This window comes from Cynara cardunculus, unplaced genomic scaffold, assembly GCF_001531365.2.
Source record: "Cynara cardunculus var. scolymus isolate 2C unplaced genomic scaffold, CcrdV1 Un_Scaffold_2487, whole genome shotgun sequence".
Classification (NCBI taxonomy): Eukaryota; Viridiplantae; Streptophyta; class Magnoliopsida; order Asterales; family Asteraceae; genus Cynara; species Cynara cardunculus.
This window is the reverse complement of record NW_020201109.1, coordinates 28,888-44,858: the sequence shown is the minus strand read 5'-3', so window position 1 is coordinate 44,858 and position 15,971 is coordinate 28,888. Positions and strand designations below refer to the sequence as shown.

General features: G+C 36.8%; 1 protein-coding gene across 7 annotated transcripts in view; it reads left to right on the top strand.

The window, feature by feature from the left end:
- Window positions 1-12,234, top strand: part of LOC112503069 (eIF-2-alpha kinase GCN2) — a 43,797-nt gene extending 31,563 nt beyond the window's left edge. For 2 of the 7 annotated variants that reach the window (XM_025107133.1, XM_025107131.1), the window contains exons 14-29: window positions 2,313-2,497; window positions 2,932-3,077; window positions 3,544-3,793; window positions 4,668-4,950; window positions 5,105-5,198; window positions 6,940-7,020; window positions 7,097-7,153; window positions 8,115-8,246; window positions 8,338-8,421; window positions 9,480-9,588; window positions 9,668-9,804; window positions 9,983-10,090; window positions 10,411-10,499; window positions 10,581-10,683; window positions 10,755-10,877; window positions 11,870-12,234. In XM_025107133.1, coding sequence (XP_024962901.1) covers window positions 2,313-2,497; window positions 2,932-3,077; window positions 3,544-3,793; window positions 4,668-4,950; window positions 5,105-5,198; window positions 6,940-7,020; window positions 7,097-7,153; window positions 8,115-8,246; window positions 8,338-8,421; window positions 9,480-9,588; window positions 9,668-9,804; window positions 9,983-10,090; window positions 10,411-10,499; window positions 10,581-10,683; window positions 10,755-10,877; window positions 11,870-11,980 — 2,092 coding nt within the window. In that variant the 3' untranslated portion in view covers window positions 11,981-12,234. Of the gene's footprint in view, window positions 1-2,312; window positions 2,498-2,931; window positions 3,078-3,543; window positions 3,794-4,667; window positions 4,951-5,104; window positions 5,199-6,939; window positions 7,021-7,096; window positions 7,154-8,114; window positions 8,247-8,337; window positions 9,316-9,479; window positions 9,589-9,662; window positions 9,805-9,982; window positions 10,091-10,410; window positions 10,500-10,580; window positions 10,684-10,754; window positions 10,878-11,869 lie in introns of those variants that run through there. The other 5 variants (XM_025107132.1, XR_003067838.1, XM_025107135.1 and 2 more) reach the window with 5 other exon arrangements.
- Window positions 12,235-15,971: the final 3,737 nt, after the last annotated feature.

Genomic DNA, 15,971 nt, shown 5'->3' with positions numbered 1-15,971 from the left:
TTCAGCGACTCTGTTTTGTTGCCGGGTGCCGGTACATGAGCTATTATGAAGAATCCCATTTTCAGTCAGATACTTCCTTATCACTTCCGTTATCTGTATTTAGCACCTGAATCTTGAAAGATGTGTCTAACCTCGGATTTTCTTTCATAAGAAAGATTCAAGTGACACGAGTACGATCATCGCTGAAGGAAACGAACCATCTAGATCCAGATAAGTTCTTTACTCTAGATGGTCCCCATACATTGCTATAGATCAAATGAAATGGGTGAGTCCTTATAGGGCTGAATTGGTTACTGATTTCGAGTATGTTTAAGAGAGTTGACACACTTATCATTGAAACAGAATAGAACTTTTATTGAATAACTCAGGAAATAGCCTTTTTAGGTACATAAGATTAGGATGTCTAATCTACGATGCCATAAAAAAAGATCATTCCTTTGTTGGCTTCATTGAAAACACTTATTCGTAGGTTTCCTAGGTGAATTAAATGCAGAATCAGGTTGCAGTAGAAAGAGGTCTCCATGAGTTCTAGCACTGCCAATCGTCCTCCCGGAGACCGAGTCCTGAAATTCACATACAACAGGAGACATTTTAGTGATGCAGTTTTGATCTTTCATAAGCTTGATAATAGACATCAAATTATAAGTCAAGTTAGGGATATAAAGCACAGAGTTGAGAGTGATGCCTTTGGTGATATAAGCCGAACCTATCCTTTTACATCGGATAGCAAACCATCAGCTGTCCGAACCTTAGCCCCAGTTGCATTTGGTTGGAGATTATGGAATACCTGGATGTCTCCAGTCATGTGGTCCATGGCCCCAGAGTCCACAATCCACTCACCTGTGTTTAGTTTCGCATTTAGGGCAGCCAGTAAGTGCTCACCTTGTGCCATGGCAGCTATACTTTTTTCTCCAATTGCTGACTGAATGGTGGTTTGAAGCATCTTCTTTAATACCTCCATTTGCTCCTGACTAAACGAAGAGTTTTCTGTTGCTGTTGCATGACCGGACGGTCGGTATGGTATCTTACCCAGGGGTCTTCCATGTATGTTCTAGCAAATCCCATTTGTGTGACCGGGGATCTTGCAGTGATCACACCAAGGACGGCAGCCAGATCGCGGGCCTGGAGTGCTTTGGGATTCATTGTTTCGGAAGCCTTGTGGTATGGTGAAGTTGTTTCCCTTTCTTGCCACCAATGCAGACCCTTCAGTGGTTGTAGATCCCAACATGAACTTCCTCCGAGTTTCTTCACGTCGAACCTCAGAGAAGGCTTCCCTCACACTACGCAGCGGCTTGCTGCTTAGAATTCTCCCACGAACTTCATCTAGTTTAATCCAAGTAGGAACTTATAAACTCGTCCTTTCTCCTGGATTTCCCTGTATTGTTTCTGGTCAAGGGGGCAGTTCCATGAGACATCATCCAACACATCTAACTGTTGCCAATAACGGATCAACAAGTTGAAGTATTTCGTGACTGTCTTTTCCTCCTGCCGTAGATCATACAATATTCCCTTGAGTTCGAAGATAGCCGAGGCGTTATCTTTGTTTGAACAGGTATCTCGGCAGCATTCCAGATTTCTTTTGCTGTCCTGTAGTACATGAAATTCTCACCAGTCTCATTGGTCATGGAGTTCAAGAACCACAACATCACCATGTTATTTTCAATCTTCCAAGTCCTGTACCTTGCATCATCATCTTTTGATTCAGAGGCTGCGCCGGTTAGGTGGTCTTCTTTCCCTTTCCCGCAGACGAAAATCATCACAGAATGGGACCATTGATTGTAGTTTTGACCAGTGAGCTTGTGTCCAGCGATGGGAACTATCCCATCCCCGGTGAGACTGGTTGTGGTGTTAGGCATCACTTGGGATCCTTGGGTTGTGCTAGAACCTTCTGTTTCGGTTACCTTGGTAGAACTGATGTATTTAGTCATTATTCTTAATGACTGTGAGATGGATTAGAGTTGCTCTGATACGATATGGATTTTGGGAATAGGAGAAAAGTGTTTCTCTCTAATTAATTGAACGAATCAATACGAAATACAGGAAGTAAATAAATAGCCAGCAGCTCAACAACCTACCCACGAAACTAGGAAACAGAAAAAAGATGACCACACAACAAGCTAATCTAACAGAAAACAATGAAATTGAAGTCTATCCCAACAAACTTAAACATGTGAATGGAATCATAATTAATCGGATTTCCACAGTTACCAACTCATGTTTAATTTTGTTGATGCCATGGTTATTTGTTATCAACTTTATCATATACTTCTGGTATTGTATTGATTTGTTTCTTTTTGTGTGTGTATACAAAGGACTCTCCGGCAGATGTTTGAATCTTATAGTCACTTTGACAAGAAACTGGCATGGCACTTGTTTCGTCAAATTGTAGAAGGTTTGGCACACATACATAGCCAAGGAATTATCCACCGTGACTTGACTCCAAATAACATTTTCTTTGATGCTCGCAATGATATTAAAATTGGGGATTTTGGTCTTGGTAAGCTACATTACTTTGAATTTCATATTGTTAATGCACTTATCTTTTCACAAGCTCATTTTAGTACATGCCGTGAACATCTGGCTTTATGGAATATCATACTATTTTGTCATGTGTTTTACACACATGTATCATCACTCAAGCCTCATATATATTGCATATTACCTTTGGAAACTAGACTTGTGGAAGCTTTGCTGTATATATTTGACTTACTGAACTGCTGCAAAAACAAAAAACCAAGCCAAAACAAACCCAGTGTATCATGGTCACAGTAGGTTTTTTTTTGGGGGGGGGGGAGCGGGGAATGTATTCAGCTAGTGAATGGGTAGAGCGGCTGTTTCATGAATGCCCCCGTCTAGTGATTCAAAAATAAATAGAACTGAAAAATAAGATGCACAGGATGTGTTATGAATAATTTCTCTTCATTGTCTCAGCTAAGTTCTTGAAGCTGGAGCAGTTGGAACAGGATTTAGATCCTGCAGAAACAACTGGAGTGTCAGTTGATGGTACTGGTCAAATTGGTACTTATTTTTATACTGCACCAGAAATTGAGCAGCGATGGCCAAAAATTAATGAGAAAGTGAGTATGTTTTAATTTATGCATGTATTTTGGTTGGAGAAAATCAGTTAGGCAACTGTCATTTTCCATAGTTCATTATCTTACTGATGTATCAATTAAGAAATAAAAATTTTGAGGTGTGGCCATTAGGCTTGTCGCTAGTCAAAAGTTGATAGGAAAAGGCAACAACTCTTGTTATTGTTTGCCAAAAGTTAGCATCCCACAAAAGCAAACCAGTGGCTTCCAACTGGAAAATTACCATTTCTCATTAACTTTCTTGACAGGAAGATATTTCAAAGATAACAAGCGCATTGGATAGTCTGCCCTTTTCAAGCCATAGACACCCAACCTACTGACACATCACTGTTGTTACTAGTTATTGCATCTCATGTTTGAAGTTCCTAGTACCTTTTAACTGTAGTGGCCAAAAGTGCCAGTTGTGTGGATTGCAGCTCTTCTGCTCATTTCTGTCTATTCTTGTTCTCAGGCTGATATGTATAGCTTAGGAATTGTATTTCTTGAGCTTTGGCATCCCTTTAGCACTGGGATGGAGCGGCATATTGTTCTTTCGGACTTAAAAAAGAAGGGAGAACTTCCTTTGGATTGGGTTGAGGAGTTTCCAGAACAGGCTTCATTGTTACGCCATATGATGTCCTCAAGTCCATCAGATCGTCCGTCTGCCACAGAACTCCTCCAACATGCTTTTCCTCCACGAATGGAGTCTGAATTGTTAGACAGTAAGTAATTAGTAGTTTTACACTTTCTTTTCTTGTTACTTCCTTGTGCTAAATTTGCAAGATGCAGAAAGCTCTTGAATATTGTCCTTCTCAACTTTTGGTTAAGGTCTATTGCATAATTCCAGGGGTTAAATGCATGAAAAATCATCATATTTTTGTGCTATTTGTATTTTATTCACTCAACTTTCAGAATCCAAAAACAAATCTTTGTACATCTAAACCTCAACATTTTGGGCCAAAGTTCAATAAGAGAATAGGTAAACACGTTCCAAAATTGTAGAAGTTCCATTATATTTTTATTATAGTCAAGGAATGCCCAAGTATTCTTATGTAATCATATACAATTGAGTTTAAACAATCTTTTTAATAAATTTTAATATATATAAGTTTTTACAATTGAAATAAAATTTGAATTTGTTTCTAGAGACTGCTAAATGTATAATTTATTTGTTGTATTAAAAGAATAATTCGAAAAAATTAAATGCAATTAATATAAAATTTTAAAAATTTAAAAAATGATTTTATATTACAATTGTTTTTAATAAAATGATTGCTTAAATAACAACTATATATACATAGGTGCACAAAGAAATTAACTGTTTTTGAAAAATATAATCAAAAGCTTAATTGTTCTTATAATAAATTTATGAAATCACTGACTAAAATGAAAATCTAGATAAAGTTTTATATATCATATGGCTGTATTTGTAGCTATCAATCAATGATGTTTTTTAAATAATAAAATTAAATAATAAGGGTAAATATTATTTTCAAATGTTTAGATGTTCATTTTTATAAAGGAAAATTTAATGTGTGTCAGTTCACAGTTGGTTCTGTTCTATATAGTTTTCACAGGTTTCCCATTATTTTGCAGATATTTTACGAACAATGCATAATTCTGAGGACACCAGCATCTACGATAAAGTTGTGAATGCTATCTTCAATGAGGAGACATTGAGCACCAAAAACCATGATAACAATGCTGCAGTACCAAAGTTAGGTGGAAATGACACTTCATCCATACATCATACAGACTTGGACACTGAAATGCATGATCTGGTTCAGGAGATATCTGCTGCAGTGTTTAGGTTACATTGCGCAAAGCGTTTGGAAATAATTCCAATGCGTTTGGTAGGAGATTCTCTACAATTCAATAGGTATTTTTCTCTTTTTGTTCATTTTTAAATATTTCAAATTCTCAAGTGCTTACATTGTAAATATTTTGAAATATTTGGTTTTTACATTTCATGCATATTTGAGTTTTGGTCAAGCATGCGAATGTTTACTTGATAGTTGATTTTATATGTGAAGGAACGCCGTTAAGCTTTTGACGAATGGTGGAGACATGATAGAACTCTGCCATGAGTTGCGTTTGCCCTTTATTAATTGGGTTGTTCTAAACCAGGTATGAACCCACACGCTAATAAATACTATTTTAATAAGTTATAGATGGATGCACTTGGCTACCCAGCGTTTACCGTGGGCACGATAACTGGTACACCAGAGGTGCGTCCTTCCCAGTCCTCTCGTACTAGGGAAAGGTCCTCTCAATGCTCTAACGTCCACACCGGATATGAACCGAAACGATAATGAGCCTGCTTCATTGTAAAAGTATTACGTTTGTTTATTTTGCATTTTAATATATGAAGGAAGTACATTATTTTATAACTTTGGCATACTGTCCTGAGAAATTTCATATCACACACATTGACTGGGAAAGAGCCAAGTTTTCTAGGGAACAAACCATTAAAACAGTTACTACCTCCGTCCCAAAATAAGCATCCACATTTCTATTTCAGTTTGTCCCAAAATAAGTGCCTACTTTCCAATTATAATTCCATCTATTATTAAGGGTAAAACTGTCATGTAGTTAATCGAAAATGTAATAATTACACATCTTAAAAATGTGTGCCTTTTCCATCGTGGACATTTATTCTGAGATGGAGGGAGTGTTAAACTTAATATGTTATTAGAAGTATAGACAAAATACTAGAAGAATTCCAAATTATGTAGTTCTTCAGTTTCTTTAAATAAATATCGAAGGATAATTTTTGTTCATTAGAAACGGAAAAAGAATTCAGTTGCATTAAGAATATAAACCAAAAAAAAAAAAGAACACCAAAATGAATGGTAAACATTCAATTGGAATTGGACTTTTTCACTTTTCAGTTCGGTAAGTGTTGCAATTAATTAGTGTATCCAAGCACTTCCCAGCATCTCTGGTTTCATGTCCAGCTGGTAATGGAGCTCCTTTTGGAGCTTATGACGCCACATGGACAATATTCTCTGCTTAGGGTGTTTGTGTGCAATTGTTTCTGGGTTTAGTGGTGGTGGCGTTTGTGGCAGCAGTAGTTGCTATGGATTGTGCTTAATCTTGGAGCTGGACGGGAGAACTTGATCCTTTTAAATGTAATCAACTACTCTAAAACATGATATGTCAATGACTAGCAAAACCCTCATGTGCATGAAACACTTCATGTGAGGAGATTCTGCAAGTGCAATTTTTTTCTTAAGGACGGAATGTGTAATTCACTATTTGAGTTATAAGTAAATATATACTCTGTTACTAAATAAATCTCTGGATTCTACTTTTTTACAAAATACAAATTATGTCCCTATTATGCATTTGATGAACTTTTGTTCTACATTAAACTACTAGGAAAGCACTAGAAACGGAAAACAGTTAGTGCTAAGTGTAGATCTGTGTGTTAATTTTGATTCAGGATAAACTATGTTTTGACTTTCTAAGTCTGATGAAGACGTCTATTAACGAGTGGATGGAGTAACAATAAATCAATTCATTGTTGGTATTCACTGAAAATTACATCAGTTAATCTTACATACAATCAATATAATAATTCTTGATACTAGGTGGTTTTAAGTGATATGAACTTTAATTATGAGGGGAAGCATTTAAAACCAATTTCCTTATTGGATACTAGTATTACTGTTGATGCCACCAGCCCAGTCTATAACCTTGACTTCTTCAGTGGGTCTCCTAATCCGTTCTCTATTTCAATCACATGCATCCAGAAATGAAAAGGGATAAGATGCTTGATTTTGGATTTTTTTTGTGGATGGTCATTTGTGTCATTTCTGCACATTTAAAGATAACTTTTATTGAAATGTTTGTTTACTTGTTGCAGAAGTCATCTTTCAAACGATTCGAAATATGTTATGTATATCGTAGACCAATTGGTCATTCCCCACCAAATCGGTATCTCCAGGTTAAGTGTCTTAGCTTATTAGCAAGTTAAGATGTTAAAGTGGCTCTATGCAGTAACAAGACTTTATCATATGCAGGGAGACTTCGATGTTATTGGGGGTGCTTCAGCACTGACTGAGGCTGAGGTTATCAAGGTATTACATACACTTAGTCTCTCTCCATACACACATAGGCAGATACTTTTTGGAAACAGTTTCCGGTAAATAACTAAATACTGGAACTAGAATATTTTGTCACACCTTTTCTCTCTGATGTCTATTGGAATATACTATTGCATTTTCTAGAAGCCAATTTGTATTCTTGGGGCTCCAAAATGAGATTGTAATGACTAAATTTTAAATGGATAATTATATCCCCAAGTGTAAAGTTCTTTCAGACCATGTAACAGTTGCCAGATTATATACCAAATAGAACCTATAAAGAAGCTTAAGTGTATATTTTTTCCTTTTCTGTAATAAAATTTGGGGAAGTCCCATTTCGTTAGATGGACTTGCTTTGATGGGAGTCCCGTTAGCCATCTAGGTGCATACTTTTTCTTTTTTGTTATAAAACTTGTAAGGCGCGGCCTCTTTCCAAAAAAAAAAGAAGAGCTTAAAGGGCTGTTTATTAAGCACTTGTCGGGGAAGATCACTTACCTTACCGGTTAAGTTTCTCGGCCACCAAAGTGGCATAGTAAGATTGTTGGTAAGCGTCTCTTACCTGGTAAGTTCTAACCAGGTGAAAGTCACCACCGTCACTTACCGGCTAAGATTCTCGGTCCTTGACATGCCTCTTACCGGGTAAAATTCTTGGTCCTTGCCATGCTCACCAGGTGAGGTAAGTAACTGGGAAGCGCTTATCCAGTTAGCGTCTGGTTAATGGCCTCAAAATGTAATTCACATGGAAAAACCAGCAATGCATGTGACAACGCCATCTCTCGAACACAGCCTGATTACCCAAGCCCTCCATTGCCATCCTATCAAGTAATTCATGTCACCTGACATGGCATAAAAAAGCACATTGCTTAACCATTTTTTTTTGTCTCATCTGTATCTTCTTTAATCTTTTAGATATACATGACCTGATTTTTGGATTCAACCCTTGCATGATATGCAGGCTGCAATGGACATCATAACTCGTTTTTTCCATCCAGAATCATGTGATATACATCTGAATCATGGGGATCTTCTAGAAGCAATTTGGTCTTGGATTGGGATTAAGGCAGACCATAGACAAAAAGTAGCAGAAGTATGTTTATTTGTTCTCTTTCTTTTAAACAAATACTGATGTTGTGGTTTCTGATAAATTGCTGAAAGGTTATATGCTTTTGCCTGTGAAGCTTCTGTCTGTCTTGGGCTCCTTGCGTCCCCAGTCCTCTGAAAGGAAAACAAAGTGGGTCGTAATAAGACGTCAGCTTAGACAGGTTAATTCGATTATTGTTCGGTTCATTTTACATTTTTATATGTGATTCTAGAGCATATAGCTACTGCTTGGAAATGTTGAGTCAATTAGAACCTCCTAGAGTCATCTCTGGGTATAAATCTACCCTATTCTTCTCTAGTTTCTCAAAAAGAAGTTACTCTGAAAATCATAGGGAAAGAAAAAATAAAAAGATGATGCAGAAATACAAAAAGAGAATCCAAGCAAAGACATAAAGTTGGCTTCCACTATGACTGTTTTATGTGCGATCATTCACAAGGAGTTGAATTGTTGGTCAACTTGGTAGTAAAAAGTACAATGGCTTAAAATTTTTAAATTAATCTTATGATTTGATGATATTCATGATTTAGTGGAATGAGAATTTAGTAGTTATATGAATCAGGAGTTAATTGTTATAGATTTAATTGTGTATAGAGTTTTGACAACATGTTCACATGCTAAATTAATAGAGGTAAGATGCTAGGTCAAAACCTTGCTTTTTTTCTGCCACTGCAACTTTACTTCGTTTCTTTGTTTTGTGACAGTTCTTTTTATCTGTATTACGTCCGAGTAGTTCAGTGGTTGATCTCTTAGGTTTGATTGGTCCATTAGGGGCAGTTGCTATTTTTGTTAATCAACTCATATAGTGCAAGTGGAAGAACTTTTGGTTTGGGTTGTCGTTTAATTGCAGTTGGATTCAAATACCAAGGAGATTTCAGTTTTATCATTTGATGAAGCATCTTCCGACACTTATTAGTCTGGATGGGTGGAAATACCCAAAATAATATTTTGGGTTCTCGCTTTTCGTTGACCTCTGACAACAATAACGATACTCAGTGAGGAAAGATATAATGTAGTAAAAGTGGATGTAACCCGTAGATTGAGAGTAAAATCACCAGTATGTAGTGGAATGATTATTTCTTTCTTCTGCAATGCATTTTCTACTCTAAAGTGTTACTGTAATTCTTTTTGCTTTTTATATTATGTCTTCCCCTTGAGCATACAAAGTGTTGCACTTCTCTTCTGAAATAGGTCTTTAAAACTCTCATTTTTCTATGTCAGGAACTAAACATTACTGAAGGCGCTGTCAATAAATTGCAGACAGTGGGGTTAAGATTTTGTGGAATTGCAGATCAGGCTCTTCCGAGATTGAGAGGTGCCCTTCCTGCTGGTATGTTTGTCATCAAACAAAGATAGAGTCCTTTGTTATCTTTTGGATTTTTTATTTGGTTTCTGTGATGGTAGTGCAGATATACTTACCCGGAAGGCACTTGATGAACTTTCACAGCTTTTTAACTATTTGCGAACTTGGAGGATTGATAAACATGTTTTCATCGATCCCCTTATGCCACCCACTGAGGGTTATCACAGGGATTCATTTTTTCAGGTAAATATATTTTTAAGGTCATCTTCCATGTTCTTGGAAACCTATGTTATAGTGTTACTTCTAACAATTCAGGCATTAGTTACATTGCTCTTCTAAGCATACATATACACCATTGGGGTGCAAATATTGTGTTAAGCTTGAAAACTTAAGAAAGCATGTTTCTATGCTCTTGGAACAGATTTATTTGAGGAAGGATAATAGTCTTGGCTCTCTTACGGAAGGAACCTTGCTTGCTGTTGGCGGTCGCTATGATTATCTCCTTCACGATATGTGGCAATCTGAATATGTAGGTTCTGATTATATATATATCTTTGTTTATGTATATGGTTGTATACAATGTTACTCTTCGGCCAAAAGGTCATGTGGTTGTACAAGCAATCAGGATTCTTATTAATCAGCAACCTTAATTCTTTTTATGTGGCATTATGTTTTTGATCTAAATATTCGCTTACAGTTTTTGCTCTGTGAGAGAGATTTGGGTCTTGTTGTATGCTATTCATTGTATTCACAAGATACATGAGTCCTTTGCTGCACTAAATCATAAAATTTGTTTCATCCTTTCATATGATTTTTATGTTGATAAATGGTGTACTTTGATTCCATCAGAAATCAAATCCTCCAGGAGCAGTTGGGACCAGTCTCGCTTTAGAAACCATCATTCAGCATTCTTCTGTCGATATTTACAGACCCTTTAGGTATCTTTATTTATTTCACGAACCTGCAGCTCCATCACCATTGTCCTTTTGTATCAGATAATGTTTGCACAATTCATGCAGAAATGATTCTAGCAGAAGTATTCTTGTTTGTTCAAGAGGTGGAGGCGGTTTACTGGAGAAGCGCATGGAGCTGGTTGCCGAACTGTGGGAGGATGATATAAAGGTTGTGGTTAAAATTTAAGGGGTTTTTCTGACTAGTATACCTTCAAATGACATCGGTGATGTCTTTATCAGGCACAGTATGTTCCGTTGTTGGATCCAAGCCTTACTGAACAATACGAGTATGCCAACGAGCATGATATTAAATGCCTTGTTATCATATCGGACACTGGTGTTTCTCAAAAAGGATCTGTTAAGGTAATTCTAACACTATATTCTTTGGTAAGCTTCAATAATGCAAAGTTACTACCCTCCCAATCCCATAATTTTTTTTTACATTCTTTGTTAAGCTTCATGTAGGATCAGTTTAGTGAGTTCCGAAGTGCCTGACACATTTGCTTACCACGGCGCTTATAGGAGAAGAAATTGGAGTACAGTCACTAAGCCAAAGTGACCGCGTACATCAGTCTGGTTTGACTTGACCATAGTCCCTTGTCTGTAAAATTAGCACAAACCCCAAGAAAACAATTCAACTAACCCTAGTATTTTTAAGGGTAAACCGAGCATGCAACTTGTGAATCAGATCAGTTACGTAACTAGGTGAACTTCCGGTATTGATGATGTGGTCATAGAGCGGTATATAGCACCGATGAGAAGATATAATTTGCATAGAAGATAGCTTTCAAAACCAAGCACGAGGAGCTTGCTTGAGTCCGTAAATTGCCATTTTTTAAGTAGAGAAACATGATGAGGTTTTTAGATCAATAAAACTAGGAGGCTGTTTCTTATAAACTGCTTCAGAAAGATCCCCATTCAGAAAGATATTACTCTCTTCGTTCAATAAGTGTCTACTTTCGTCAAATAGATGGTTGTAATTTACAAAATTTCCAACTTTACCCTTAATTATGATGCCCAAATATGTAAGAGTTGATGAGATGGAGAAATTCATTAGTGGAATAATATATACTTCTAAAGCCGTTTGCTTTTTTCATTAAGGGTAAAATTGTGATTCAGTTAAATAAGAAGTGTAGTAATTATACTTCTATGATGATGTGCATTTTTTATTATTTTGGGATGAAGGGAGCATTTATTTTGGGTATTGATGATTTCAGTAACGACTTTGATGGGATGAATATTTGTTAAATTCGTTACCCACTGATCAAATTGTGAATGGTTTATGGTACCTTTTATCTTTTCGGTAACTAACTAATAAGAATGTTGCAAAACAATGGTGGTTTAATGTTATCCAGATTCGTCATCTTGAGCTTAAGAGGGAGAAGGAAGTGAGCAGAGAATCGCTCACCAAATTTTTATCAGAAGCAATGGCATCTCAGTTTAGAAACCCATCTATATGGAATTGAAATCGTCAGATTCACATATACCAACATCAAACCATCAGCTTGCAATTTTGGGAGCCGTTTACAGTAGCCGTTGTGTTCCAAGAGTTCCGATCCAAGTTCAAAAAGCTACAATGTCAACGGTGGTAAGTAATTGACTTTTTTTTATCATAGACAATTAAAATATAGCATCTCTAACAGATTCTCTAATAGTTTCGAGAAGAATTTGCAAAATTTTCTAAAATCTAATGTGATTGTTTTTTTATTGTTTCCTCCAATCAAGTTGAAGATATTTTCATTTCATATAAAGTTTATTGCGATATTAAATCATTGAAAATTCTAATGATATAATTAATGTTGAAGTTTTCAAAATAGAGAATCTATTGGTGTTGAATGTAATTTATTTAGAGGTTTTAGTTTTTGATTATCTATTTTTGGTAAAACTATAGAGAATTCGTTGGAATGATGTCTTTTTTAACAACTTCCATATAAACCACCAATCCAACACAACGCTTAATAACATAATAAATGTGTATACAACATAATACGAGTTCCAATACATACAACAGATCAGTCAAAACTATAAATATAAGCAATGAGTCTGATCTTAAACAAAAGTTGATCTAACAAATTAAAAGTACTTCAACTACCGATCACATTTTTCTCTTGCCCTTATTTTCCACTCGAGCTGACTTGCATAATAAGTTTTACAATAACTGAGAGTTAGACCAAAAGGTCTAGTGAGTGATTTCTCTTATATAAAAGTTTCCGCATTCATAAAAATAATAAGCACGGGGATCCTCTGTTTTCTTTATGCCTAGTGGGCTGGTTAGTGGTTCGAATCCACTTCTAAGCGGGCCAAGGGTCCAAAGGCGCTCCATATAGCTCACGACCTGGCACGAAGAAATCTCTTAGATGGGCGGTTAAGATCCAAAGTTGAGAGGGAAACAACCCAGATCGTACGCCAATCCCGATTTCAGTTGTTAAAACTGTTACAGCTATCCTGCCATCTATCGCAGATAACCTTGCTAATCATCGCGGTAGCCTCGCCATCTATCGCGGTTGGCTTGCCATCTATTGTAGGTATCTTGTCAACTATCGTAGCTGATCTGTCGTCTACCGAAGGTATCCTGCCAACTATCACGGTTGTCCCGCTATCTATCGTAGGTATCCCGCCAACTATCGTGGTTGTCCCGCCATCTATTGCAGGTATCCCACCAACTATCGCGGTTATCCCACCAACACGATGCACAAACATAACAAACAAAATTTGGAACATCCAAAGAATAATTGTTGTGATGAATACCATCATCGGACAGCATGTGGGCGATGACTGCCCTCATTGGATAACACATGGGTTGCCCTCATCGACCAACACATGGGCGATGAATGTCTAATCCAGTTAACACTTGGGCGATGAACACCCTCACCGGGCAACACCTTGGGCGATGAACGCCCTTGTCGGACGACATATTGGGCGATGAATGCCCAATCCGGTTAACACTTTGGGCGATAAACGCCCTCACCAGACAACACCTTGGGCGATGAGCACCCAATCCGGTCCAAGGCTTTGAGCGATGACCCAGCCTTATCGGATGTAGTATTATGCAATAAAACATTACAGACTTAGAATAAAACTTAGCATGATATTTTAACATGTTGCTTTGAATCCAATATACTACATAATATTCATCCATCAAAGCAACTTACGTAAAACATTATAACACATAATTTACCACAACGTTGTAAAAACTCACCTCATAATATTAACCGACCCTTTTTGAATCTATGCAATTCTTCTTAGTTTTCTTCTTAAGAAACTTCGGGCTTCATAAACATTTGTTTGTTTTTTGGCCAGTTAGTGATAGCCTCAATTTGTAGTATCGACTTTAATGTCTTCACCAGAGATAATGTGGCCCACAAATGCCACTTGATGCAACCAAAATTCACATTTAGAAAACTTTGCGTACAACTTTTTATTTTGAAGAGTTTCTAAAGTAATACGCAAGTGAGTTTCGTGATCTTCTTTCAACTTTGAATATATGAGAATATCGTCAATAAAAACGAGAACAAAGTCGTCCAAATAATATTTGAAAGCCTGGTTCATAAGATCCATAAAAACTGCTGGAGCATTAGTTAATCTGAATGGCATAACAATGAATTCATAATGACCATATCAAGTATGGAATGCAGTCTTAAGAATATATTGATCTCTGATCCGGAGTTGGTGATATCCAGACCCTAAGTCGATCTTAGAAAAATACTTTGCTCCTTGGAGTTGATTGAAGATATCGTCAATACTGTAAAGGGTATTTATTATGTACCATGACCCGATTTAGTTCACGGTAGTCAATACACAATCGCATCGATTCATCTTTCTTTTTAACGAATAGGACTGGTGCATCCCATGGAGATACACTAGTCTAATGAAACCACGACTATAAAGGTCCTCAAGTTGCTTCTTAAGTTCTTTCATCTCGGTTGGAGCCACACGATAGGGAGCCTTTGAGATAGGGGCAACTCCTAGAACAAGATCAATTGTAAATTCAATTTTCTTTTCCGGAGGAACTCCTGGAAGTTCATCTGGAAAGACATCTTCAAATTGATTAACAACATTCAAGTTTAAGGCATACCTCTTCGGGATCTTATAGTGAAGCTAGAAACCTTTCACATCCTTGCCAGACCATTGTTTTAACATTTACTTCTGAGATAACACGAGTCCCTTTCTCATGTGAAACACCCTGGAACGCATATTCAGGTTCATTGACGTCACCGAAGATGATTTGTTTGGCTTTGCAATCGATAGTCACTCGATGTTTAGACAATCAATCAATGCCAGTGATTCATTTTCATTGGTAGTAAAGTAACCTCCCGAATTTGATCGCCAATAAATAAAGGACAATTTGGGAATTGACCAAGTATACATATTAGATTCCAAATAGTTAACATGTATAAGGCTTAGGATAATCCTATCTTAGCTCTACCAAATCCTCACAGATCAAACCTAAATTGTACTACAGGATCATAACTTATASCTCTGATACCACAACTTGTAACACCCCCGTCCTGCGTGGTTAAAAACGCGAGATGCCACAATTGGTAAAACAAATCAACGCGTTATATAAAACAGAGTAGCTAATAAAATTTAGCATAAAATAATTACATAACCACAGATGGAGATAACGTGTCTCAAAATACGGTCCCAAATTACCAGTATATCTACATTAGTCATCAAAAGTTAACAAAAATATGACGTAATGGGTTATCTTCAGTATCGTCATATCCGTAGCTTTCACCCCAAAATCCCTACTAAGTCGTGTACCTGCCAAGGACAATGAAAATCTCGGCTGAGCTTAATGCTCAGTGAATGGATAATAGTAACTAAACAATGAATATGAGATAACAAGTTCAAAAACAATTTATAGAGGTAAGTGAAAATCCAAAAGAAAGTCAAAATGCCCCGAAGGCATGTCAAGGGTCTGAAGACCAAACCGCATCACGAGGACGCGTTGTTCCCAAATGATGATCAATCCATTCAGGCATAAGTTAGGAAAGGGGTGCGAGCACAACACAAAAATCCTCTATGTGGATTAAACCACAGCCACGATTTATTATCCGATAACGGTTCCTAGGATCGATCCATACGCCCTCCATTCGACCGGTACATAATCAAGTCCACCTTTAAGAACTATAAAAATGAGGACGTCATGATCGTTTTAGCCACCATGGAAACATCTCAATACCGGTGCTCCGGTTATTGAGTCTATAGTACGAATTCACAATAAATACAATCTAACAAGTCAAGTGATCAAGTGATTAATGTTCCAAATAATAAATATAAGTCATAGTTCAGAAGGAAACAAAGTTCAATAACATGTAATAGGCATAAAAAGAAAATTAGAACCAATTATTCGGAATTTATTATAGATTATCCGGATTAGGAAGCCTTATGCAATTGGTTATCCCCGTGTCAAAGAAGATATGATATCCGTACCTTAACCGAATTTGATATTTA